The sequence below is a fragment of the Syngnathus acus genome, chromosome 3 (genome assembly GCF_901709675.1).
Source record: "Syngnathus acus chromosome 3, fSynAcu1.2, whole genome shotgun sequence".
NCBI lineage: Eukaryota > Metazoa > Chordata > Actinopteri > Syngnathiformes > Syngnathidae > Syngnathus > Syngnathus acus.
This window is the reverse complement of record NC_051089.1, coordinates 8,485,051-8,512,757: the sequence shown is the minus strand read 5'-3', so window position 1 is coordinate 8,512,757 and position 27,707 is coordinate 8,485,051. Positions and strand designations below refer to the sequence as shown.

Sequence of the window (27,707 nt, the reverse complement as noted above, 5' to 3'; positions counted from 1 at the left end):
GTCCTTCCAATAATGAAGCTCATCACATCAGTGCTGACAAAATCGCTCCCCATCAAACCGGAGCTACGGTCCTTTGATAACACCCAATGTCATTTTCTACCCTAATGAGGTGCACTTATCTCCGAGTCATGCGATATTGAATCATGTTATACAAGGTGACACGATGCAACACAAAATTGGGCTAACATATTCAAAATGGGCTGTATGGAAGGATATTAAATGTACCGTATCTAGAAAAGGGTATGACGAATTTATACTATCTTAGTCTAAAGTGTGGCTAGACCTATTTTTAAAAAGTACCTGATCCCAATGTATGTGATAAACCATATTCATCTCATGGAGTGATCATTAACAACGGAATATTTCTTTACTTGATACATTTAATAATTTTTGATAGTTCATGATTGTCCTCTGTTTATGTAATTACCTCACAATTTTTGTAGCCTGCTAACTTTCAAGAAAACAATCAAGAGAGAAAAGACAGCACTTATCCAAAGTTACTATGTCCCTGGGATCACCTTGGATAATCCAAATGCCTGTTCTTGAACGTTAAACAGCAAGACTTCATTTGCAATGGTATTTTTTCTCCTCTCTTTCAATCTAGCATGTGGCAGCAACCGTGACGCCATGAAACAATCAATAGCCTCTTTGCTGTGGAGGTGAGTCCATTAATGAGATGCATGAGAAGACTCAGTTTTCAGAGCTTGACTTTGAGGATTTAGACACATTTTGTAATAAACACATAAATGGACGTTCTTCATTCAGCAATAAATAGTTAATAGGTGGCTTGATATGTATAGAAAAGAAACAAAAATGCAGCTTGGACCAAATTGTCTTTTACAGAAATGTCAATACAGAATTCAAGAAAAGCATTCAGGGCAGCCTAAAAAACCTAAATGAGCACCCCATGGGTTCCGTGGGCACGCGTGGCATCCTAGTAAGACCTGGGCACTGGTCACCCCCGTGGGCAGGAAATGCACAATAACTAACGTCCAAGTGCTACAGTGTTTTTTCACGTGCATGTTTTACAAGACACACCCCTGTGGGATTCTTGTTGCGGGGCCACTCTCTGATTGCTTAACACAGGCTTTGTGATTATATCTTCCAGGACTGACACTCAAATCCTTTACAGTTATTGGCATTGCACAGTCACTGCCACCACACACCGGTAGCACTCTCACTGCTCTTGCCCTGTGCTGCCTTGTTGTATTGACTTCTTGCCACATCTCTTGCTCATCATCTTGGCAGTTCTTGTATAGGTAAAACAAAACTCCTTCGTCATGTTATTGTTGTCGTATTTTATTGTTACGAGAGATTCAAGATCAAACTTTACTAAATTGATAAACAAGGCTACAGGAAAGAGAAAAAACTAAACTGGTAAACATGGCTACAGGGAAAAAAAGTTTTTTAGAAAAGAGAACATTTAGTATTTACAATTTTGAACAAATACGTGGTTCTTGGGCAGCCCAGAACAGACTGCATTGGACTTTGGAGCAGGAGGGTCCTCGAGTGCCACGTTCCTGCATGTTTTATTCTGAATCATTCCCAAATGGATGGTGACATACAAAAATATACTTCTAATTCTTTATGGGTAGACTTGTGAAATAAACATAGCCATATTTCATAGCTCTACTATTGAGCATGCTGTTTGCATCCAAATAATGAACGTCATCAAAAACACAAGCCATTAAAATAGTTGACCACCCATGAATCAAAGGAATTAACATGAAAAGGTCATGCAAGATCTATTTTTTGATTACCTTCAGTGGTGGTACTCGAGTATGTTTGGAGTGCTAAGTGGCCATTATAGAGCCTGTTTGGAGGAAAACTGTGGTGGTCCTGCTGGGTTTGCTGGAGGCAGCGCTTTTTCAAACAACAGGGGGCTTGTGAGACATTTCATACCCTAAAACATCTATCACTATTAAAAGAGAATCGTGACAGGAAAAAAGTTTCCTCGGTCCATCCGTATCTTTAAATATCCCCTTAGTGGATACTCTTGGTTAACATTGACGAATGGATGAAAAACTAGGCTCTGGGAATAAAATAAATAATCACTATTAAAATACCAATCTCAGTTTTGTTTGTTATTGTTTTATCGTGCTTTAGTGGAAAAAAGGGTGTCTATTTTGTCTATTGGTCACCTGAATGTTGTGAGTCACTTAAATGTTGTACATAGGCTGAGATCAACCGGAGTCAAATTCCTTGTTTGGCATGCACAAACTAGGCCAATAAAGCTGATTCTGATTCTGGTCATTCAAGATCAGTCAAAATGCTCGAAGGTGGCTTGCAAGCTGAGCTAATGTGAAAAACAGCAGGCAGTGAATGATTTAATGACTGACCGAGCAATTACTATGCCTAACCCTGATTGACACAGTTTTTACACCATTTTAGTTTCTCCACACTAATAGATGAAGCATTGTAAACTTTTAAGAAGGTGTCTGGGAATTAAAAATGACCCCTCACAAGACCCATCCTGAAGTTGCAGACCATGTCAAGGTGGATGCAGATAGATTGTTGCAACAAAGAAGACGACCTCATTCCCCCACCCACCTCTAAGATACTAAATTAGATTCATGAGAAAATGAGCAGAGAAGATGGAGTAATTTATTTTCCACCTGTTCCATACTAACTAGGCGAGGTAATGTATGCCTCAGGTTAATTTGTAGAGCGCTACAGGTAGTATGCCAATCAACCAGTGACCTTGACAGCTGTTAGAATGGACTGTGAGGTTTGTTCAATCTCTTCCATATTAGAAAATACACCCTTTAAAAAAAACAAAAAACCTTCCTGGGTCGGTCCAATTTTTAACCCAGCAGTTTTAAGGGTGTAATATCAGGTTCCAAATTGCTGCAACACAATTAAAAATAGATGATTATGTTTCATCCCTCTCATAAGATATATGAAAGTATATAGAATCCCAATGGTGCAAAGTGAGTGATTATACAATGCCTAAAAAAGACCACGGGTCAAAATGGTGCCTGTCCTTATATGCGGCCATAAATTCAAGACTGCGTTTGACTGATCATTGAAAAATCCATTTGGAAGGCTAAAATGATTTATGGAAATGTGGATGCAAAATAAAACTGGAAATGAAATCGAAAAAAAGTACAACTTTGCCTTTTAAATATTGTCCAACCAAACATCCCTGTTACCTCAAATAAACAATCAGGTGACCTTCTAATTGTCCGTATGCCTCACAAGCAGATGCTTATCCAGGCTCTGAGTGGGACTTGAATGATATTACATCGTCACTCGATATTGAGGTGCAGCACATATAAAATGTCAGCATCCTGAGCTTTACAAGGACACGGCAGTGTCCTCCATTCTTTTGATAAAACTGTATACGGTGCAATCTCGAGCCATATCTGCATCGGCCTCGTCTTTGGACTATTCAGCATGGTTAGTTTGTTTGAGTGTTAGATATGGGCTTGTCAGCATACACCAGCAAGATGGGTGGTGTGATACAGCTGCAATTTCCAAGCTGCGGACTCTCTGGAAATTAGAACTCACCCCCTCCCCAATGGCAGGAGGCCACCTATTGTACGAATCATTGCTGTGAGTGGTGAGCTGCACGGAGAGGGAATGAATTTATTCAGCTAGAAAAAAAAAAAAAGCACACACATGGTGAGAGTCTGATGTTTTTTCAAAAGTCGAGAGAAATGGAAATTGATGCATTTATGTGAGATTAAGATGGTGAGCTCTTAAGATCCCATTTAGATAAAAGGAATATATAAAATAAAAAAGGGGAAGCAGCCGTGCGTGGGAACATTAGTTTGAGAGCTCGGGAAACTGATCATTTGCAAACCATCCATATTAGAATTGGTCACTTGAATATCTGAAAACTGACAGCCAGGTTTCATTTGCAAGTTGACACGTGGCCATGTTGGACAGGACGTTCTATACGTGTGCTCGTTTTGTAGTCTTGGCAATGTCCTTGGTCATTACCACTAGATGAAGTGAAAACGGAACATATAAAGGGGTGGCTCAAAAAGCATCTGATTTGTATGAAACAAAACCAACACAAAATCGCAAATGAATTCCTTTTGTAATATCAAATCATTTCAAAAGCAGAATGTGTGCTCCTGTCACAATTTAGACACGCGCGTTGCCAGCTGCCAGGGATTCGACAACTGGACTGCAAGTTCAATTATATGGTCTTTTTGAATTCACGAGTTAATTATGGGGCTTCGTAGACATAAGCAGACTCAAAATGGTACCAGAGCCAAGTTGAAATCAAGCAGGAGTGGTAATTTGCAAAACTGCATTTCCATAAAAGAATGGAGGGTTGTATCTTTTTGGCTGCTTGTCACTGTAATTGTGCCCATGTACATCATCGTTGGAGTCCTGCAACATAAAGTCAAAGCCCCTCGAGTTTGTTAAACTAGTGGGCCATTACAGACAAAAATATGTCTTATATAAAATCAAACAGAGTAAGTTTAATGAACACAGGGGCCGGTGTGATATTACGTATAGTATAATAAACTTTTTAAAAATAAATTCCAATAGAGGTCAAGTGAAAGCCAAAGCTGAAAAGCTTCCTTGAGAGAACTGGGACCACGGGAAATATATCAGCCGTGAACATTGGGTCAAAGTTCATTAAATATCCTGCTCCTCTTGTGATGAAGCTTTTTTCCAGCTGAGGAATTTTTGTCTATTGCCACACTAAGTCAGTGTAGTGGAAGGAGTCAGAGGGCCAGAAGCACAAAGTCAAAGTCACCCTTGGCACAATAGACAGATTGAGTCACTTTGTGTACCAATGTCAACCATTCCAAGGCTTACCTTGGCAGTAACTTTTTTTTTTAAATACATAAAACAAGACATAAGCAACTGATGTATTGTTTGACATGAGAAATGCCCAATGACAGTATGAACAATGATGTGTGATGGTGCTTGCATATCATCCAGAAAGGTATTCAACAGGAAAGGACTTCAACAGAAACTCAATCCACAATACAGGAATGAACCAAGAATACTTGATGACCGAAGTAACAATTCTAGACCGCGGCTTTTTCTACTGCCCAAAACATGTAATGGTCCAAGCAAAGAGGATATTTTGTTGCATTTAATTCCAAAGTAAGGTAAAATGGAGCCAAAGCTTTTATTTTTCAGAAAAAAAAAAAATCAACGTGCATGCTTGCTGAATATTTGTAAAAGCCCATTCCTCTTTTATCATATAACACACAGTCACCCTTGATTACATTAGCATATAAAAAGGCACACCTTTGTGGCATCTGAACCTCTCAGAACCAAAATGCACACGGTGACCCTTGTTCAGGAGGAAAACGAATAATAATTTAAATCAGACTACCTTCGTTAGGACATTAGGAGACAGGATTGGCTGCTAGGTGTAATTCTGATGTTTATGAAGCAATTACCCAATCTGGGATTGTTTCGAAATTCTATTTGAACCCTAAGTACTCGGTAGCAAGAAAACAAATGGAAAACAGCAAATAATATCCTCCACCGTTTCTTCCATAAGTCTCCTCACTTATGGAAGTGGACATCCCAATGTGTAGTAGTGTGATTTACACTGCAGTGGCTGAGACCCATTAACGATGACATAACATACCCTCCATCCAGGAAGTGATTTACGTGTTCAATAAGCCCGGCTAGCTTTCATTTGCGTCTCGCTCTCATTTCACTCCCTTATTCCTGACAGCAGCAGTAAGAAAAGCCAAAGCGTGAAGAGTGGAATCTGTCCAGTGTGTTGCCAGCGGTGCTGCAGTACACTGAATGAGCTTCATCAAATATACATAATTAAACTTTATTTCTTCAGAAGGTAATGCTATACTGTGATGTTTGACTTATGAGGTTTAATTTGTTCTGTGATCATGCTCGTAACTCAAAACACTCAACTCATTCACCCCTTGAAAAACCCCGGAAAAAGTGGGAAAATACAAAATCTTCAACTTCAAATTATATCATTTCAAATTATATATATAAATTATGTTCAAATTCATGGGTGCCGAACTGCGAATACGTATATGTGGTAGTTTTAAGTTTTAATATCACCACTAGATGTCAAACATGTAGTCTTAGGTATTCTGTGTTGATGATAAGTGGTTTCTTTTCCGTGTGGATGCTACATCCGAAAACAGCTTGTTCACCAAATGCAACTTTAAAGAGAACAGCAAAGTGCGGAGGTAGAGTGAAAGCACCAAGAGATATCTTATTAAACGTACACTAAATGTCGATAAAACCTGATCTTACTGTAACCAGGTCAGTGAAGCGGAGTGATCATTTTTTTGAGGAGGAGGACAGCTTTTGTGGACTGGAGAATTATATGATGCGCCAGCCAGTGTAGGCAGAGAAACGATCAATAAAATTATATGAAGAATCAGGCTAAAGCACATACACCCGGTGTTAGAACAAAAAAAAAATCTAAAAGTCTGAACTGAAAGTCAGACTTGAAGAAAGTTTCATCTGTTGAATGTTCACATATGAATCATCTTACCATCTGTAGCTGAGGCACAACATCAGCCAATATATGTGAAATTATCTGTTTGGTGGTGTATTAATGAACCACCCACACATGTTTTTCCACAAAGGCTGTAAGCTAAAAAGCAATGGCACACCTGGTCATTACAGCTAGCAGAAATAAAAACAGAACAGATAGGAAGGTGGCCCAAGCTAAACCAATGCCCTCCAGCAGTATTGGACCGGTGAGACCAATTCCTTTTTATATTGTTGTACATTGAGAACATTTGGGTTTGAGACAAGAGATTGCAGTTTTTATTTTCAGGTATTTCTACCTGGATCTGGTAAAAACTTTATAAGCCGGTGTAGGAATGCGGTCTTGTTAGAGAAGCAAGGAAATGGATTAAAGTGATGGTGTGAGGGGGAATCTTTTGTTGTAGATCATTTGTTTGCTTATAACTGTGTCACTCTCGTGACCCTCAGGCACACCCAAATAAATGTATGAATGTCGCATATTATATACTGTATAGGCTACTCAAAAAACTGATGACTAACTAGTTTTGAAATCAGAGACTATTAAAAACCGTTCAAATTTTTAAAAAGATGAATGGTTATAAAAAAAAAAAAAAAGAATTTCAAAGTGAAGACAATTTGCGATTGTAGTAGTGACTCAAAGTCGATGCACAATTTGTCTTCGAGGGCCAGATATAATTACCCTGCCGGTTAAATTTGGCCCGTGGGCCAGAGTTTGATACCCACGGGTTAGTCTGGGAATTATCTTCGCCAGTTTTTAAAGCTCCCAAACTCACTGTTTTGGCAGTGTGCTTCAGGTCATTATCTTGCTGCATGATGGATGCACTCCCTAACAGTGTGATTGCATCTTTCTTTAAATTGGCAGACAACGTCTTTCTGTAGACCCCAGAGTTTATTTTGCTGCTGCTGCTATCATGACGCTCATCAATGAAAATCCATCCCAGAAGAAGCCATGCAAGCACAAGCCCATGACCTCCACTGTTTCACAGATGAGCTTGTGGGCTTCAGTGTTTGGTATTACTAGCAGACCGTTTCTTTCCAAGGCTTTAACTTCACCATCACTTTAGTAAAGGTTAATCTTTTTCTCATCTTGAACACCTTCCACATCAAATTCATTCAACCATGCCTTAATGGCCTTTGCTTTAGTGCACTGGGGAAGATGAAACAGCCTTCCTCAAACTGTTCCCATAAAGTTGGATGCAGAGAGCTGTCCTAGCTTTCTTATTAAGAATTGAGATGCCATTCTAATCTTGTTCTTACTGAGTATCTTAAAACTGCAACTTTTTTCAACCCATAGGGAAATGATGAAAAGAAACACCAGACCACTTGAGTATTTAGTGAGTCCACCTCTGACACAGTTTAATACAAAGGATTTGTTTCATGAATTACATCAACCCTCAGCCTTTAAAGCTTGACCTCAATCACAATACATTTACACAATGATGTGAAAATTTAAAACTGCTCTAGATGATCATAAAGACTAAAATATTTTTTTTACAATGACAAGCCATCTGCAATCTATTGTTTTACCTTGACCTGTCCTTGCGCTCCGCATTGTGCTAAATCTTTAAAGCTCTACGCTGATGTCTGCTCGAATGGCTGTGATAATTACTTTAAGTGGCTTTTATTAAAAATAATTGGCCTTCAGAGCAAGACCATATCCAATTACAGTGCGCTACCTGGGAGGTAGACACAATGGGAACAATGTCTGCGAGTTCAAGTTAGAGTCATCATAAAGAAAATGGATACAAGTGTCTGTCAAGTCATAACATCCCACTGGAATGTCATTAATAATAAAATACAGAGCATTAGTGGGTACGCAATCATCAATGTGTAAAAATTTAACAAAAGTAGGCTATGCTTTCGACTACCTAAAAGCAGGTTTAAGTTGTGGCGCAGGTGGTGTAATTCAATTTTGGTGGATTTAATGAAGGCAGCTTTTCTTGCATTTAAAGTTCACTTGCACCGAAAAACGCCATGAAAACTCTTATTGTCTGTCCAGTGTTTCACTAGTTACTAGGTGCTATTTTTAACTGCAATTGAGGCGGGCTGCAATGTATCATGAACATAAACAAATCTAAAACCGGCAAAGAAGAAAAGTAATGTTTTGCCATTTAGTGAAAACGGGTTCAATTAGTTTCTTTCCTCATCAAGCATGTGTGAATTATTAGGGGGTGAAATATACGATGTTTACGTTATGTTTTGGCAAAGTATTTTTCTAAATGATGGATTTCAATTATACATGATTATAGCACAGAGCCAAACCGTGTGTGTGGGGACAAAAATTGCTACTAAAATAAAAAGGAGAAAAGAAAAACAAGTTCCCTCGATTTGGAGGAAAAACATTGGTTCGAGAGTTGAAGATATTGCTTACGGCACCACTGTTATTCCTGATAAGAAAAAATGAGGCGTCCAATCAAAGAGAGGTGTTAAAACTAGGGTCAGGGTTTGAAACTAGGGTTAGGGTTTGAAACTAGGGTTAGGGTTTCAAACTAGGGTTAGGGTTTCAGACTAGGGTTTCAAACTAGGGTTAGGGTTTCAAACTAGGCTTAGGGTTTCAGACTAGGGTTTCAAACTAGGGTTAGCTTTTCAAACTAGGATTTCAAACTAGGGTCAGTTTCACAATAGATTCAAACTAGGGTTTCAAACTAGGGTTAGGGATTCAAACTAGGGTTTCAAACTAGGGTTAGGGTTTCAAACTAGGGTTTCAAACTAGGGTTAGGCTTTCAAACTAGGGTTTCAAACTAGGGTGTGAGTTTCAAACTAGGGTTTAAAACTAGGGTCAGGGCTTAAAACTAGGGTTAAGGATTCAAACTAGGGTTTAAAACTAGGATTAGGGTTTCAAACTTGGTTTTAAAACTAGGGTTAGGGTTTCAAACTAGTGTTTTTAATTTGTTTTAAAGTACAAAACACCCAGTGATGTATTAATGCACAGTGTTAATTGGTACTGAGGCCTTTATTTTATATGAAACAAATAGTCAATGGATGTTGATTGTGCAACATCTGGCACAGTTAATAAAACATTAATTGTGCAACATTTTTCACTGTTAACTTTGTACTGTCGCAATACTGCATGTTCTTAAATGGTCTAATTTCAAACACTATTTTTTTTCTGTAAGGACTGAGGATGCACATCATGCTGGTATTGGTTTGTAAGGTGCAATGCTGAATCCTGGTGGACAAATGCTATACTACACGTTCATTGCACACTGCTGATCTGCAAAATAAACATTGTTGCATGATACACATAGACAATGTTGAGAAAATTATACAATATGGCATCAGTATGAGTAAAAATGAATGCAGCATGACTATAACAAAATATGCATAGTACTTTTTCTGATGAGTCACGGATAAGTTCCAATCTATGCCAACTGATTATGGGCGGGAGGCAGGGTCAAGGGTGCTGATGACATTTTGGAACTGGGGGGAGGGGATGGGATGGGGACCATCTTTTAGAGATATATATAGTTTGGAACTCTCCTTCAAAACCCTCACCCTACTTTAAAACCCTAACACGAGTTTTTTAACCCTAACCCCAGTTTGAAACCCTAACCCTAATTTGAAACCCCGCTTTGAAACCCTCACTCCAGTTTGAAATCCTCTTTTAAAACACTAATCTTAGTGTGAAACCCTAACCCTAGTTTGAAATTCTAGATTGAAACCCTAACCTTAGTGTGAAACCCTAATGCTATTTTGAAACCCTAATTTGAAACTCTAATCCAAGTTTGAAAACCTCCTTCGAAACCCTAACCCTATTTTGGAACCCAACAGGTCTCTTTTTTTACCCACAAACTGTATTCTTTCCACAGGAGGGAGCAAACGCAATCTCAGTTTGACAAAAAGCAGATAAAGGCTGTGATGTATTTCATTTTGCCTCCACCATCATCCATCATCTGGAGGAACCTCCTTGACAGGAGCGTGATAGAGAAGCCTGTGGAAAGGAAATCACGTCAGTATTGTTACAAATAGGGTTCTACAAATGTAATTTCTCTCAATAGAAGTCGGCATGCTTTCTCACCTGGCTGAGTGAAATCTGGTTATAAACTGTGGGAAATGACATTTTCAGGGGGAAAGCAGACAAGACACAGACAACGCTGTTATACTGATAGTTAAAAAAAATGTATTAAGTTTAATCACATAGGCTATTAGTGCTTTCGTTGTTTGTCTCTCCCTCCACTCAATGAGCAGATTAAGTGGAAATTAGGAACTCGGTCATGGAAGACAAGGAGACACAATGTTTTCTGATTGTTTTAGCTCATGTTCATTTACATTTTTGTTCTGCCAAAGAGCACGTAAAACCCTTTAGCCATCTTATTGTTTTTCTGCCATGACTCTGCATTCATTATGCACACAAAAATCACATTGACTATATGTTGTAAAGTTCAAACCTTAAGTGCTGCTCTGGTTCTTATCAGTGGGAAGTTGAATTTGGGGAGCTGACCAATTTATTCATTATTTTCTTGAGCAGAATGTTTGACTACAAAACATTTCTTGAGTGAGAGAAAATGATATATTCAACTGTGAATCAGACATTTTAGGCAAATAGCTTTTCAAAAATTGCAGCTTTCTTCTAACCTCACTGGCAATATAGCCCTGCATGTTACAAGGAGACAATTTCTAGCACCTGGCTGTTTACAAAGTCTCCCTGCTATAAACTTCCATGGACTTATTGGCATCCGCTCTCACTTTACAATCCCCAGACAGCAATTCTGCACTAACAATTGAGTTTAGCATTATCCATGAAGGCTTTTATCCCAAAATAAAATATGAGTGTCTCTTCCACTCAGATGAATTGCTAACAGCGTGCAGTGAATTAACGCATTTTATTCCTCAGCAAAGGGTTTTATAGTGGTCCTAGCCTGATGATTAAAGACAAAAGCAAACATACTGGAATTGTTTAGTCTGCAAGGCAGCTGGTTATGATAGTGTGATGCTTAAAACGGGGGCGACAATGACGTCACCAAATCTGTTTGATGCCAGCAAATGAGATAAAATATCTTCTTACATGCTTGTATATGCTGCGGTCAACACACAGGCTGTCAGGAATTGTTTGGTACGTTTGGTAAAAACAATGCTTGATATTGTCCTCCTAATACTGTAGTCTGTTCGTACTATAGACATATCTACAATGATATGGGTGCAGTCAATTCGGACATCAATTGGAGGAGGTGTGGGTTTTCTCTCCGAAATAAAACAACAATTGCGTAGCTGCTTTATGCTAGCAGCTGACTGGTGTAAGAAAATAAATCAATCAGTTAATGGATTAACAAGATCTGGTCATCTTACAGTACAAACATCAAAAATCAGTCTGAAAGAGTGCCACTTTCATGAGTCTGTTGTGGGCCAATGCAACATTAACAAGGGAGGGCAGGATCCATACTAGAAGTCAAACATTTCACTCTGCTTCTTTGCCAGCTTGGCCACCTCTTGTCGTATAGCATGTACAAGTGCAGAGGTGGAGAGGTTGCTCAGGGGAACGTTGTCCGTGTCCATCCCCTGCTGTAAGCTTTTCTGGGATGCTGTGCTCTGGGTGGCAGGCTGTTGGTCCAGAGCCTGAGTGTATTGTAGGGGAAGTATGGATGAGCTCCCCTGTGGGTAGCGAGGATGAGGAAAAGCCTCCACATAACCCGGCAAAGGAAGCTGGAAAAAAACAAAACAGAAATTGAGTATTGTTGATAATAAAAAGCGAAGCCAAACTTAGTTTATTGTTGAGACACATAAAAGCTTATTACCTCAACCAAGCACAAAATGTTATCATCATTGCTTAGTCGGTTGTTTTGGCACTGACAAAAAATCATTTGTAAAAGCTCATTTTGGATGCAAGCAGTTTTTCCATTTCCAGATTAAGGTCGTAAGAGACATCAGGGTACTCGGAAATTGCTTTTTCTAATCATCATTTAATGACAAATTGCTTAATATCTCCCTACAGTGATGCCTTGAGATACGGGTGACTCGACTTAATGGCTTTTTCACAATATGAACTGTCGTTTGGCTGATTTTTACCTTTGACTTGCGAGCAATAATTTGAATTCATCATACAAGCACTGTTAAGTAGCAGTGACTCTTCACAACCAGCTAATGTTTGACGGATATAATTAGTGAACAATTCATCAAAAAAGAGGCTTCAAGATGTTTATTGCCACTTTCAGTTAAGGTTACTGTCAAACTAAACGTGAGACAAAGAGAATTACACTACTGTAAAAATTGTTCATGGTGTCATAGCTTAACCTTTCAGTCCATTTGGGTTTAATGTTAACACTAAATAGGATCTGTTTTGCAGAGCTTTAAACTTTTTAGCAATGAATTGAATACAAATGGAGCAGCAACACATGTAGACAGCCAATTTAAGAGTTTAAGATTTAAGTGTTTAGTTTTACTTTTATCATTTTGTGAAAAACTACTAACAGTACTCTATTGATGAGATGAAAAGGGAGTTTAAACTTCTCGATTACATTATATCCATTTGTTTGTCTGTCTTATACTGCCCCCAGGTGGCTTAGGTGGGCACACAAGAAAGAGCAGTATGGCCATTTAAACAATGTGTGTCCTCACTAAGACACACATTACAAATAAACTAATTCAATGAATTAAAATGTCATACAGAGTCTGTCCACTGATGTGACACATCTTCCGGTTCTGGAGGATAGGACATCCAAGAGGGACTGTGGTAGGAGGTGGGCGAGGCGGAGACAATATAGTCTGAGTAATCCGGCCTGCTGGCTGGGATGGAATAGACGGCTGTTATCGGGTTTCCTGAAGAAAGCGTAGGAGAGAGAAAGAATATGGAGAGTGGAGGGGAGCCACATTGTTTAAAATGTCACTTTAGTTCACTTTCCACTCACCTGAGTAGTTGGACACAGGCTGCTCTAAAGTGATGGATGGAAGTGCTGCCCGAGAGCTTGGCCCATATGGGTTGTTGTCATGTGGAGTCTGCGTTTCACTGACAGATGTCTGAGAGCTTCTTCCCTTGGGCCCCAGGTCAGAGATGGAACTGAGTTGGGATTGCAGACGTATACGAAGAATTATACTGAGCAATCACCACTAGAGGGCAGACGCACTCAGTGTGAGTGAGCGATTAGCTCATTAACATTCTCTCTATACCTCACTGCACTAGTTCAATATTAAAATGTATACAGGGCCTGAAATCACACTGGTCACAGTACATTACCTAGAGAATATCAAGTCTCTGCAAATGGATGAGAGGGAATTTACGCTGGTTATGCAGCAAACAGCATGTGTACGTTTGAGTGAAACCTAATGAGCATTACCGTCTTAAGGAGGTGCCAGGAGGTGGTCCAGTGCGAGGTGGTAAAGGAGGAGGAGAGCTAATTGCCATTTCAGGCAGCTGGGTGAAGTGAAAGGCCTGCAAGACATAATGAGAAACTCATATCAACATGATATATATATATTTTTGGGGGAGCTAAGGGGTGACAAAACTGTTTATCCATTGCATAAAGGGTTGTATTTGTTCACTATTTGTTAGCCCGTCTATGGCTTTGTGCTTTTTTTTGTTAGCATGAAGCTAGTCCAACTTTACCAAGGCAAAGCTATGTGTTTTCAACACGCGTAACTTTTGTTTAGTTTGACAGTAAATGTTAACTGGGCGTGGCAACAAACAGTTTATTGTTTTGAAGTATTGTACTCTATCTGCCAAATTATTGCTGGTTGTTAAGTGAGTATAGTTAACTGCCAATTTACAGCGCTCGTATCGCTTAGAGTCACTTGTACGTCAAGGTACCATGAGTAGAAAGAAAGAAAGTGCAATGCTTAGGCACATCTTACCCACTATAGAAATGAAGTAGTACAATGCAGGCAAATGACATTAAGATTATGATTAATTTTTTCATATGCTGTGGGCCACTAAAAAACAAAGCGTGGGCCACAGATGGCTCCCAGGCCATACTTTGGATATCACGGCTCAATATTATTTCATCATACGTACTGGCTTGGGCAAACTGCACTGGTACACATCTGCTCCGTAAGATGGACTCCACTGCAGTCCTCCACGACCACAGCTTATGGTGCCCGGGGCACTGGTTACCACATCTGTATAGGGAAGGGAAGCTGGAATGCCGCTGTATTGCTCGGGAGGTGGGCGGTGGTGGTGGGAGTGCCTCCCGGATGTTGAGTGCCCCCCCGAGGCCAGGCTGAATGCCTCCTCCAGGAGCAGGTGCATCTGCTGCCGCACTTCATCAATGGATGGCTGTGAGCTCAGGGTAGACGTCTGTGACTGGCCTTTCAGACTGCGGCCGTACACGAAGTCCCTCTGATCCGTTAAATGGTCGACGTTTGTTTCTTCAATCAACTCAGGCTCGGTCTGGAATAAACACGCAGTGTGACGACGTGTGAAAATCAATCAAATTCAACTATTAATTTACTAAATCACTAGGTAAGGGTTACGTGAATAAATACTTCATTGTACTATAGATTCAAGAACAACCCTCAGCTTTTCAATCTGGATCCAATGTTATTTTTCTCCTCAATATCAGTCATTGCCATTCTAAACCACTCCATAAGTTTGACAGTTCTCACGTTCAAAACCTTCAAAACCATCGCCCTAGCCTGACTATTTGGTGACAAATGAAAGCGAGTTGAGGCTGCCCTACATCCTGTGCAAATAAAATGTTGCCATGGGATACCCGCCGTAGTGCACCTCATAAATCAGTCCCCCCTGCAACATGAAGAGAGAGAAACATCTGCAGTAACGGGGCTTGCAGCCACAATGGCCACATTGTAATCAACAAGCCAGGAAATTTGGCGGGGGGAAGCGTTTGGGGGTGCAGGGCTGTGTAGGTTAAAAAAAAAAAAAGCATGTGAGCGATGACTTTGATACACAGCAAAAGAAAACACAATTTGGAGGTCAGCATTTTTAAATGGTTTTTGGAGCTTTTCTTCTTTAATCCAAGTCTTATTTGTCATAGCTTTGCGGTATTAATGCACAAAATCAGTGTGAATGGAAGACAGTAAAATGAATCATATACGTACACTTTGATATGAATAGCACTGTACCTCCATTTTGCTTTATCACACTATTAAGTAAGCTTATGTCATAGCATATTTAGATTCCAAAGCTGAACAAAATGCAAAGAGGGTGGAAAGGTAGAGGGAAGCAATGGCATTTAAGTCACTGATATGACTGCTTATGATTTACAAAAGAACAGCTCACAGTAAAAACACCACGGGAAGAGTCTGCCCTATTACACGAGGGAGCTAGGAACCATAATTGAACCATAAAAGATGGCAGCACGGAGCAGTCAGACGGATATGCATTATATATCAAGACCTTATAAATGTTCATCTGGCATTATAAATGAATCAACTGTCTTCTAGCAGCTTGTTGGTGCACACAGTGACCACACCTGAGTACGGCGGAGTACTGAGTTCTAGCTTGTAGTATTTAATAGGCCAAGAAGACACAGATTTAGCAGTAGCACAAACATGTCACGTCTTAAAAGCTTTGGTTTTGGGGGGTTTTCCCCACGCATGTGACTGGATTAAAAAAAAAGGGTAACAATTTAAGCCTATTACAAAAACAGTATGATAACAAATACAGTACTGTATGTAGTTTGCATGCTTAAGTTAATTGAAGAGTCTAAATTACTCATAGGAGTGAATGGGAGTGTTATTTTGTATGGCAATACATTCAATATCCTCTTTATGAGCTGAATTGTCTATGTACAAGTATGCACATTTATTCTCTTAATTAAGACCATTCGGTAGGAGAATGATCAGGTTGCACTAGTGGCATGATGCTGTCTTAAAAGTGACATTTTGTCCTTCATGATTTTATGACATTTGCGCACTAGTTGAATGTCTAAAGAGAACAAGAAGAAAAAAAAAATCACTAGTGAGGCAAAACTGTTCGCTTATTGACAACAGCATGCCCTTGGTGTAAAATGTTTAAGAACCACTGAAGTAGAAGTAGTAGAAGCCATCAAAGCATTATTTCATACTTATTACATACAATTTGCTATGACGTGGTATTTTTCTCTCTTTGTAACGGATTTATGTTCATTACGAGATGACATGACATTCAGAGGATGTAATGGATCCTTTATATGGTTTTAGAGTCGCTTTCGATTAGGTATGGGACTTACATCATAGCCGCTGTTCCGGATGCCTTTCCTGGGTCTTTCCCTCATCACGAGCAAATCCATCTCAGTTCCTCCGGGACTTGGACTGTTCAGACTCTGTCTGCTGCGATATGATGTCTTCCCTACCTGATTGTGCCTGTAGGAAACATTGGAAAAATAAAGTAGATGATAGCTGCAGCAAAAAGATAATCCTTTTTTTTTTTTTAGAGTTTTTTGGGATTATTACTACACACAGATTCTACAGTTTCTGTATTCAAAATTTGGGCAACACAGCCGTTAAACACAGCTTGAGTATATTTGGAACAGCCTAGCGGTGAAGCAGGCCCATTCAGAGCAAATCAATTAAAAGCCATTCATTTGTTTTAGTGTCCCTTGAGCGTGACAGGGGGTTTTATGGTCCTAGAAAACATAAATAGGTTGGGGTAGAGTATGATTTAATTGCGGTTATGTGGATTTCACTGAAGGATCGCTCACATTAAAAATGATAGTAAAATAGATTTAATACACTAGTTAATTAAAGTTTATTTTTTTTGGGGGGGGTCTGTGAGTGTGACACAGGATATCTGCTTCTTTGTTTCAGAATCTGCAAATTGCAAAGTCATCCTTCTGTGCAAAATATCCATTCATGTTTGCGATCTTCCTCACCTCACTTGTGACTTGACAAAGGTGGCATTTCGCTCCTCCTCAAGCTCCGCCTTCTTGTGGCCGTGCCGCTGTCTTTGCGAAAGGGCTTGGCTGCTGTAACTGCTGCCGTCCATGGGAGGAATGTCATAATAGCCCTTCTTCTTGGCCTTGATTCTCAGCTTATTCCTGTATTGTTCCATGTCCGACCGCTGCTTGAGGGCTAAATTCACCTATGAGCAGAATAAAACCGGACAAGTTAGATAAATTGATTTTCACTCAGTTCATGTCGTATAGATGAGCACTCCGTGTAAAGAACTCCGTGTAGACTTAAAATTTTGCACCAATTAAATCAATAACTGAAGGGGTTGTTGTTAAAATAATTGGACTGGACAGTTGTAATGTTTATCTGAACTTGCTAACAAGAATGTTCAAACAAACTGCGGATGACGATGGGACGTCAATATGTACATTCAAGTCAGGTGAATTCAAAAGTCGAATTTGTCTAGAAGTGAGAAGGTGTCAAGTGTCAAGTAACAAAAGTAACAAAAAAAAATAATGTTCACAATAAAAACATACCTTTATTGACATAAATGACAAATCCCGCTCATTAAGTTTACGTTTATGTCAATGAATTACCTCTCCGTTAAGCATGGATGAGTCACGGTCAGAAGGAACGTGTTGCAAGTAGTTGAGCTGAGCCGTCATGGGCTTTATCGAAATAAGCTGCAGGGAGCCAGAGGAAGTGTCATAAGGATCTGAAGAACAGAGAAGAAATTCATTCACAAGGCAACTACAAGAACTGATTAGTATTTTGTCAATCACAGAGAACTTCAAAACAGCCAGAAAATTAAATTCCTGTCCCTGCTTGTGATAGACAAGCAATTGAGGCAAAATGGAGTATGCTTGGCGGCAACCAGCAGACGTGCTGTTTATTCAGGCTCAACAACTCTGTTGTCTAAAGCAGTACAGTATTTCCTAACCTTCAGTGAGCCAAGGCATCAGCATACTTTTCAATAGAAAAATCACAGCACCAAACCAAAATGATACAAAAAGCATCTCAGTTCACAAATTGATCATCTGTGTATGTACTCTAGGCCTATTTAGATTTAAGTGGTCGTGGTGCAGGTGTGTTTATTGCATGTCAATGGGCTACTTTTACAGCAGCCACTCGTGAGCATTATTAATGTGCGCAAAAACATCATGTCCATCTCTGTGTACAGCTGAATGGTAACATTTCTACTTTCATAAATACAGAGAGGAAATAATTCTCTACTGCAGTGTACCTTTGCATGTAGAGTTCAAACCAGGATGTGATTGTCTCATGACCACATGACCTTGTCAAAGGAAGCATGAATGATTTTGTATTTACAACCCCCCCCTCCGCTGCCGTGTGTGCGTATGACGCTCACCGTCTCTCTTGTGCGCCTCCTCCTTTGTCGTTTTCTGCTGCGCTGTGATTTTCGGCGCCGCCAAGCCCCGGACGGAATTCCGCAGCTCTGATTTGCTGCTGATGACGGAACCGTCCTCACTCAACAACTTGCTGCAAGTAACCATAGCAACAGGAGAGGCGGTGAGCTCTCAGAAAAGCCGGGCTCGCAGCCAGGTTATGTCACGCTTTCACTTTAACAGTCCCACCTTTGGATACATAGTGAATAATGATGGCAATTGTTTGTTAAAAATAGACTTGAGTAAGACTACATTCAGTCTAACTAGGTTTGGATTAGAGTGAAAGGATAGAGCACTGAACTAGTAATTAATGTGAAATCAAGCAGCAAGCTTAGATGCTTATCAATGGATAATATTCTACATGGGCGTGTCTGCTACATTTAAAAGGATGAAGTAAGAGAACATCATTTTGCCAGTAATCAGACAATCACTGGCTCTGTCCGCATCGTGTTAAAGGGCCTTTAAACGCTGCACTGAGGCTGGAATTAGAGGCGCGCTGACAGTGACATCAAAGCACCGCAGTCCATCCCTCATTTGTCTGCTAAGAATGATAACAGCGAAGAGAGAGACAGAGGAACAGAGGATGCCCCCCCTGCTCCCGTTGAAGCGGCGCAGCATGGCCTCAACAAAGACGTGCACTGTGTGATAACTACTAGAGACGTAGAGAATACATTTACATTGGCTGCATGAGGGGGAGAAGTTAGGTTAAAGGATGTGTGGAATCGTGACTAATGGGATCAAGGCAATGGTAGGATGAAAAATCTTTCCTTTAGGGAGGAGGAAGCTTACTGTAGATAACGGTGACTGCATTTGGCATAGGAAAGGAAATACATTATCTAAGTTTAAATGATTGGTCAAAATTAAGCCTTCTTAATTTCTCTTATGATATTGCACATTTCTTTCAAATCAAATTAAAATGAGTAATGGCAGAATATCCACCTGCAGAAAATGAAAAAAAAAAAATCCACCCCTTGACTGCAGACAAAATGATATAGCACTTGCAAAGTGAAGAAGCAATTTAGGATTGAGTGGAGAAGTTGCGAGTTTTTTTTCAGACGTGGAGGGACATCCGGCAACCGAGAGGATTCAGTGGTGATGCATAATAAGTGACATTTTTAGGGTAGGTTTATTACCTCATATTTTATTTTTAGGTTGCCCCAATAACTAAAAACTGGTCATTAGTTTAATAGTAACTTGCCGTAGCGAATAAGTCATGCTACCAACCATCATAGCAGCTGTGGCTAATGTAAAATAAAATAAAATAAAATTCTAATTAATTATAATTATAATTACACATGTAACAGGGGTATTATAGTAATTGACATTGATCAGTCCCTGCGTATAAGTCTTAGTAATAGTTCCAGATTCCTTGTGTCCCAGGTCGGCACAGAATAAGCAAGGGAAACGAATGCATGGATGCTCAAATTAGGATTGAAATATGAAGGTAAAGCCAAAGTGTGTCTGACTTGTGATTGACGACAGTGAGTCATCTTGACGTCAAACACACAACCAGCCTCCGCCTTGACTTTTCCGTCACATAGATTTAAGTTTGAGCTTATTATCCAGCTCTGAAATTGAATCCAGGCTTTGAGAGATCCTGCCCTTTTTTGTGGTTGCATTAAGCAATCAGTCATGATTTAACAAGACAATTCATTTCCAGAACAGCATTTTTGCTATCAAATACGTGAAATGATAAATTTGACTTGGCCACAGAATGATCTCTGCTCACGCATGTGTGTTCGTCAACATTATGGCAGTCGGAGGGCACGCTTTAAGTTTTCTGAATGGGCTGGGTGGGCATGCTGCGGGTTTTCATTTTGATACAGCTCATTTGTATGGAGGTGAAAATACCTTTTGTGTTTGTGACTGGTAACGTTCCCCTTGTTGACTGTGCCCTCATGTTTCAAGGTCTTCTCCAGTGAGAGTGGCGCATCCCGAATTTTCAGGGACAACATCAAAGTATCTTGACCAGGTGGTAGGGTCTCCTCATCGCCTCCCTGCTGCCCCAAATGCTGCTTGGCATAGTCAAACCCTTGAACCGGCTAAGAGGAAAAATAATGGAAAAAAAGTTTACAATTGATAATATCAAACTGTGAATGTATTTTGGATTAAGATAATAGCATCAAATCATTTTGTTCAACTGTTTATTTTTGAGAAAATCTGTAACAGCACAAACTAGTGTTATTAGCATTTAGCATGTATATTTACATATATAGGGATGGTTTCTTTTCCTTATGGTATTGTCTCATGGTTACAAACTATATGTAAATCTGTCAACATTTATACTATAGAGTATACACTACTAAAAAAAATAGGGCTTAAATTCGTAGGTTAATTAATATATGTCTAGTTTATTGGGTTTGGGGGATGAAATGAATTATTTAATGTAATTAAAATATTCCAAAAGTAGATAATCTATTAAAGGCATTCAGACGAATGCCATGAACTCTGGTTGCCAAAAATAGCTGTAAATAAACATTACTTGTATTTCTAGAGAAATTAGGGGGAAAATCAACTCTGTTTACCCCGCTGCGGTCCCTTCAACTGAAGAATATAAATTGATTTAACTGCAGCCCTTTTCATCTTCTTCCAACTTGGTGTCTAATAAACACTCACAGAAGGTGGTGATGAGATTGGCAAGTTTTCATAAAAATATAATGATGGATTTAAACATTCAAATACGCTAGGGGAAACAGAGGAGGAATGCTTTACTGTTTGTATAGAGAAAGAACGCAATGCCATGCGCACACACACACACACACACACACACACACACACACACACACACACATACACATACACACACACACACACACACAGACACACAAGCAGAATGAAATATATACTGCTTCAAATGCATCCATTGGGCGTTGCAAAATCAAGGTGACACTCCACTGAACAAGCTCTCTATGTATTAGTGCACACCCTCATATGGTCTATAGAAGTCACTGAATGTTTATCCATGTCTAATATTCAGTTCACTTGACATGAATTACTAGTGCAGTAACATATGCACTGATCACAACGCCTGTCAGAATAAAACAATCACCATTTTTACTGGGAGGGAAATCACTGTGGGTGTTTTTACATGCAAAGATCGCAGAGGGATCGATTGTGTACTGTAATAACTGTGGATTACAGATGGTAGCGTAAGATTTTTATTAGTACCAATAAAGCAGCGGAATGTGCTGAGGGTGTCACTTTTTGTTTTCATTCATCGACGCTGATCCATTCGGGTGAAGAGAAGCCTGACTCAGCAAAAATAACGGTTCGCACAAGGTGCTCAGTGGAGTTTGAGCGGGCGATATCGACGCCCTGCCTCTTTGCAATCTTGTAAATTCACACACTTGTGCTTCATAAACACTGTGTAAAAGCTGGCTGGATCTGCCAAGCAACATCTGGAGATTGCTTGAAGCCAATTGTCTTTCATCCAAGAGAATCAATCCCATTGTAAAAAGCCTTATAGCTCCAGTGGGCTGCTGGTGTGTTAGTTTTCAGCAGCACGCCACAATACACAGCAGTGGAGCTCATTCCCCATATATGGCACCATGCAAAGGCACAAATTGTTGTACCTGGTGATAGTAGTTGACGTCCCTCCGGTAGGCCATCTGAAAGTGAGGTAAATTGTTTTAACGGAACATTGTGGTAGCTACAGACATCTCATTTTAATCAAGGAAGAATAAATGAAAGGTGGATGATTGATTGGATGGAAGAATAGATGGTGGGATGAATGAAAGCCATGTAAATCTAGAGATCAATCATACTTTGATGTTGTAACGATCCCGTTTTTATTTATCATCTCAATTTGTCAAGTTCCTTGATGTCATTGAGCAATTTATTCCATCCATCCATTTTCTATTTCATTTAGGGAGCTGAAGCGTACCTCAACTGACTTTGCATGAAAGGCTGACAAGTTGCCAGTCAATCATAGGACACATACACAATAGATATAAACTACACATACAAATGAACCCAGGCTCCACAAAGTCACACAAATGAACTATACATCAGTGACTTCATTCCTGGTATGAACTAATTCCATTAAATAATACGAAGAGAGCACCAAAAATGCCACTCATACAACAACTAATAGCAATTAGTTATATCTATGATGTTGCCATTCAACATTTGGAATCACAACCGAATTGGTTGCAGATGGTCAGTAAACACTGAAAACTAGTTGCAAAACGATGCCACTGAATTGTTAATGGGTTTTTGGCCATGTGGTTTGGTGTGCAGCCGGCTCAAGAAAGAAATAACTTGTGCATGGAAAGGATCCAATTCAACATATGGATTCATCTTCACTTGCCTTTGCTCGTGGATTGAGGTTTCCGATTGCATCCGCTTTGTAGTCCTTTTTGTTTCTTCTGCACAGCACAGCTGTGATTACGAGGATGATGAGTGTCACAACAGCAATGGGCGCCAACACTGCAGCGATGATCCAAAGGTTATTTGGAGGGTTCTTGACCACAGCTGAGGAATGTAAAATATCATCATTGCCATCATCATTATCACCAATCGTGTTTTTGGAGAGTTCTGAAATGATTGGCTCAGCGTTATATTAATGTCAAATGGTGAATCGCATGGTTTGTGTGTTCTCTGCAACTTTTTTAAAAGACACACGGCAGCATGAAAGAAATCTTGAGATCCAAAAGGCTCTATGTTGAGGGCTTGGATATGGTGCCAGCTGTTATTTTGTATAAATAGTGTCAGCGTCATTTAGATAAAAGTAGTGCTATGTGGCACCCTAGTGCTAAGAAACCACTGAAGTTTAGGAGCTTAACTGAGACAAAACAAGTCCTCTGCTGTCTTCTTTTGGCATCTATAGGCAATTATAACCCTTTTTATGGTGTCACAGATATTCGCTTTTCACAGCAGGGATTAGTGAAATGTGGGGTTTCACAATTCTGAACCTAACTAATTATGTTATTCTTGAATGCATAAAAAAAAAAACATTGACTATCCTACTAAAGTATGCAGATGTGGCCATTATACCTATGCTAAAACTCTCCACATTTAGCTCAACCTAATGTCAAGTCTGTTATGGGCAACATGCTACTGTATGAGAGAACGCTATCAACTGTTTACTGCCTTGACCGTCTCCCTTGTTCTGTTCACCAGGCACGAGCAGCTCTGCAGCCTGAGCAAACAATGTCCTACAGGCAGCCTTTATGAGAGATTATAGAACACAAAGCTTCCAAAAGCTCTGCTTTCTGAACCTGCTATGTGGTTTGAGGTTGTCAAGCGCTTAAAAGATGCTGTTGCTTACGTTCTGCTTGCAGCTGAACAAAGTAGCCCAGGGTGAGCGCCATGGTCTGAGAATCCACCGTGTTGAGGACCTTGGCAGCTGACGCGCCCGCTAAAGGAATGCCATTGTGCTGAACATAGTAGGTCATCTCTGCTGGATTCTTCAATCCGGGCACTCTTCTGAGACTCACCATCTGACCAGACCAAACAGAAGACCATTGAGACAATATCATGTGCTAGTGTCTTCTCATTTAGGCAAAGAAATACACAACAATGAAAGCTTTTTTTAATGAGCATTGTCACAGGCAAGCTAAAGCCTATCCAGCTAATCCTAAACTCTTGGTCTTGTCTTGATCTTGATGAGTTCTGGTCTTGGGCAAGCCAGGGTCTCAAATAGTGCTGCAGTCTTCAGTATAACAAACCAAAGAGCAAACAGCAGTGCTGTAAGTCATTCGTTTACTATCAAGCACTACTCTGGCTGACCATGCTCCAGAAATGGAAACGTGTCAATAGCGAGGAGAACCATCCCAAGCTGAGTGGTTGCCATGCATTGGAGAGGAAACACAGCAGGTGTCAATTAACCTAACATGAGATTTTGAAACAACATCCAAATCTGACCCATCATGCTGTGAGCCAAACATTCTCACTGCGTGCTATAAATTCATGTGAGGCACTCAGTAGCATCTATTATATATGATTCTTTCTTCTAGAGCAACTGAGAGCTGGTAATCCCCGTGGACGGCCATCTCTATCATACCTGGACAGTGTAGCTGCCGACAGCGGTAGCTCGTTTGAAGCGAGTGCCCTGCTGGCCTGCCAGCACAAACAACTCGGCAAGCCTCTGCTCCATCAGACTGGCAAAGCTTTGGTACAGTTCGGCCAGGCTGGCGTTATCCACATCCTGGATTACTGTGAAGGGGGACGGACACATGAGAGAGCCCCAGTGGGTGGTTAGAAATCTGACACAGAGGCGAAATTAGATACGTGTCGAGAATATGTTTGCAAAAGTTGGGTATTGAAATGATTTTGATTTGAACTATAATCAGGACCTGAGCCTCGCTAACTATTAGCTATACTTTTACTCACTGATAATCGCCTTTTGTAATTTAAGGTTGTTGCAATTTATTCAGGGTCACAAGACCATAGTTCTAACATTATCTTGTTGAGTCAGGGATATAATTGTTTAATTTAGGATTTTTCACAATAGTTATTTTAATATTTCCTTTTGGCTTTTATATTTGATCTTTAGTTAGTTTGCAACAAGTGAGGCTGGCTTCCACACACAACTGTAAAGGGCAAAAAAAAACATTTATTCATACTCTTACCTGTGATAACCCAAAAGTCTCGGGTGGCAATAGAGGTGTTTAGGTTGTGATATTCCGATGCTGAAAACATAAACAAAAAATCATTGTTTTTAAATCAACTGAATGAAATCCAAAGAAGAATCTGTTTGATTTTATTGTTTTGTGTAAAGAATGTGTAAATTATTCTTTTCCCAAGTAATAAACTTTGCAGATAAATCAATAAATCTGGCTGAAGAAAATTTCAAACAGCTTGATTGCTTTGTTGTTTCTTTCACCATTCAGTTGTTTTTGGAAGCCATGCAGGGACAAATGCAATGACTTGTTAATGAAAATCAATCACATTGTTCTCACATCAACATTTGTTCTACAAGCGATGTTCCGTGTGATCTGAAGATTCAATCATTGTAATCTGGTTATGGGGTGTAAAATATCTGATTTAGTGTGATACAAATCTGAGCTGGATGCATATCAGACAAACACAGAAGCAGGGGGAGCGCTCAGCTGCCTAAGCGCCGGTCCATGCTGTGTTCTTTTTACATCTATTTCCTGCTTGATTAAGTTCCCTGTGCTGTGGGCTGCTGCAGTGTTTGCAGGGAAACTGCATTGCCGGCCTGTGAGAGCAGACTCTTGTACACGACAGCAGTTAAGCAACAGCAGATCCAGCAAATGCACCTTTTAAAGCATACAGATGCCTCCTATTAAAACATTCCATCTAATTGAAATTGCTGTAGCACAAAATTTCATCACAACACTCGCAGAATCACATCAATAGGAGGTTAATTATAGGTCAAAGCGATGTCAGCAGATGCTTTTGTTTCAGATTTAGGAATGCGAGGTAGGCAGTTTGTACGTTCTCAGGGCCATTAATTATTGGCTCTTGTCAGTTTATTTTAATGGGAGGCTGGTCTTGTAAGCCCCCAAATATCAGCTTCGGGATGTTGCAGGAGGAGCTTTGAAATTTGAGCCTGGATGATACTAATTCCACTACAATATTCCTGCATAAAATAAATAGCAACACACCTTATTATCATTTTTGTAAACGAAAGGCATCAGAGTGGCAGAACACGAATGACTAACGCTGACCCGACCTGAAAACGATGACTAAACCTGTTGTGTTTGGAGTTGCGCCACTTGACTTATTGCCACCCAGAAGTATGTGTGACGAATCTTGTACAAGGTAGTGGATCTATTGTTTTGACTCAAAATAGACTTTTCGCCTGCGATGTAAAGTGAAGTGGGAGTAAAGCGGCTGAGAGCAGCATCAAGCCCACACGAGGCACGACAGAACCAGTGGTGCATTCGGTGTTGTAAACAGGCACGGCGGGACATTGCTATGTGTTTTCATGCAGTCCAAGCCAAGTCCAAGAGCAGTGGGAGAATCCCCTGCTGTTAATTATTTCCGGTACAAATTGACTGGAGGAGAGAGTCATACATCCTGTGAGCAGCAGTGACATCACTGAAGAACAAGATGGAAAAACAAACATCCCCTCATTTGCAGTTTTGCCTCATTGTGATCATTTTGATGCTTTTCTTACACTTTCCATCTTGGCACTAAAGCTGTTTGGAGGCAACTTTACTCCCTAGTGTCATTTTAATGAAAGCTTAATTCAATGCTCATAAACAGCAGCCAGCTATATAGTCACGCTCGGCGTAAACAAAACTGTCAAATGTCAATAAATGAGTCACAGTAATGCTTGTAGCATAGTGGAAATTCAATTTAAAAAATGCATTAAAGGCGTCTTCTTCCATTCAAATGTCTTCTCTAAACGTATTAAAAACGTAACCATGATTTCTAGCGAGAAGATCCTGATTCATAAATCATTTGAGACTAGTTACGAGGAACGACATCAAAGCATTTCAGCAAAATCATTGCTGAGGTTGCCGATAAGCCTGGAATTGTTTTGTTGGTTGACACAATTTGACTTGCGGCAGTCATAACCACAAAATCTTGGCTTTTTTTTGGCACATTATTCCAAATCGACGTCCCTGTAGCTGCATAGAGCAGTTTGCGGTAAATTTCAATATCCTCTGTATGAAATAAATGCAAAACAATACAACTTGTGCGCTTTTTTACAGCCTTTCAGTGTATCCCCCTCAGGCGATGCCATTTGTGTGACACCAATCTACCCTATTGCAACTCAAAGAAGTAAGAGCATGTCAGCCCAGCTTTGCAAGTATGAATTTTATAGATGATCTCATTGTTATTACGAAATGAACTAAATGACTTCCTCTCTGGGCTTGAACATTTTGTTTCAAATTGTTTCTTATTAGACAGAAGAATGTTGTGTTTGACTCAAAGCAGTTGAAGCTGCATATGGAATGAGAACAGACGGCAAACTGGGTCTCTACGGGAATGCAGTTTAGGCTCATGCTGATTCCCAGTCATCATTGCTGTGTTTCTCCTTTAACTACAGCTAAAACATAAATGGAGAATTTGGCTTGCAAATGAGGCTGAGATGAAACACGTACAGTTAATTTTTTTTTTTTTAGCTATCGTAACTCTGCAAGGTTGAATCACGGGAGGGTATATCACCTCGTA

The 27,707-nt window shown here is 39.9% G+C and overlaps 1 protein-coding gene across 2 annotated transcripts in view; it reads right to left on the bottom strand.

Moving 5' to 3' along the window:
• Positions 1-10,550: 10,550 nt before the first annotated feature.
• The window catches only part of kiaa1549lb (KIAA1549-like b), a 40,298-nt gene continuing 23,141 nt past the window's right edge, over positions 10,551-27,707 (bottom strand). For both annotated transcript variants that reach the window (XM_037248431.1, XM_037248432.1), the window contains exons 8-22: positions 25,190-25,249; positions 24,622-24,773; positions 23,887-24,058; positions 22,927-23,090; positions 22,190-22,225; positions 20,469-20,659; positions 18,581-18,711; positions 17,808-17,926; positions 17,193-17,401; positions 16,551-16,683; positions 14,396-14,770; positions 13,722-13,816; positions 13,296-13,444; positions 13,055-13,206; positions 10,551-12,093 (exon numbers count right to left, since the gene is read on the bottom strand). In XM_037248431.1, the coding sequence (XP_037104326.1) occupies positions 11,833-12,093; positions 13,055-13,206; positions 13,296-13,444; positions 13,722-13,816; positions 14,396-14,770; positions 16,551-16,683; positions 17,193-17,401; positions 17,808-17,926; positions 18,581-18,711; positions 20,469-20,659; positions 22,190-22,225; positions 22,927-23,090; positions 23,887-24,058; positions 24,622-24,773; positions 25,190-25,249 (2,399 nt within the window). In that variant the 3' untranslated portion in view covers positions 10,551-11,832. The remainder of the gene's footprint in view (positions 12,094-13,054; positions 13,207-13,295; positions 13,445-13,721; positions 13,817-14,395; positions 14,771-16,550; positions 16,684-17,192; positions 17,402-17,807; positions 17,927-18,580; positions 18,712-20,468; positions 20,660-22,189; positions 22,226-22,926; positions 23,091-23,886; positions 24,059-24,621; positions 24,774-25,189; positions 25,250-27,707) is intronic.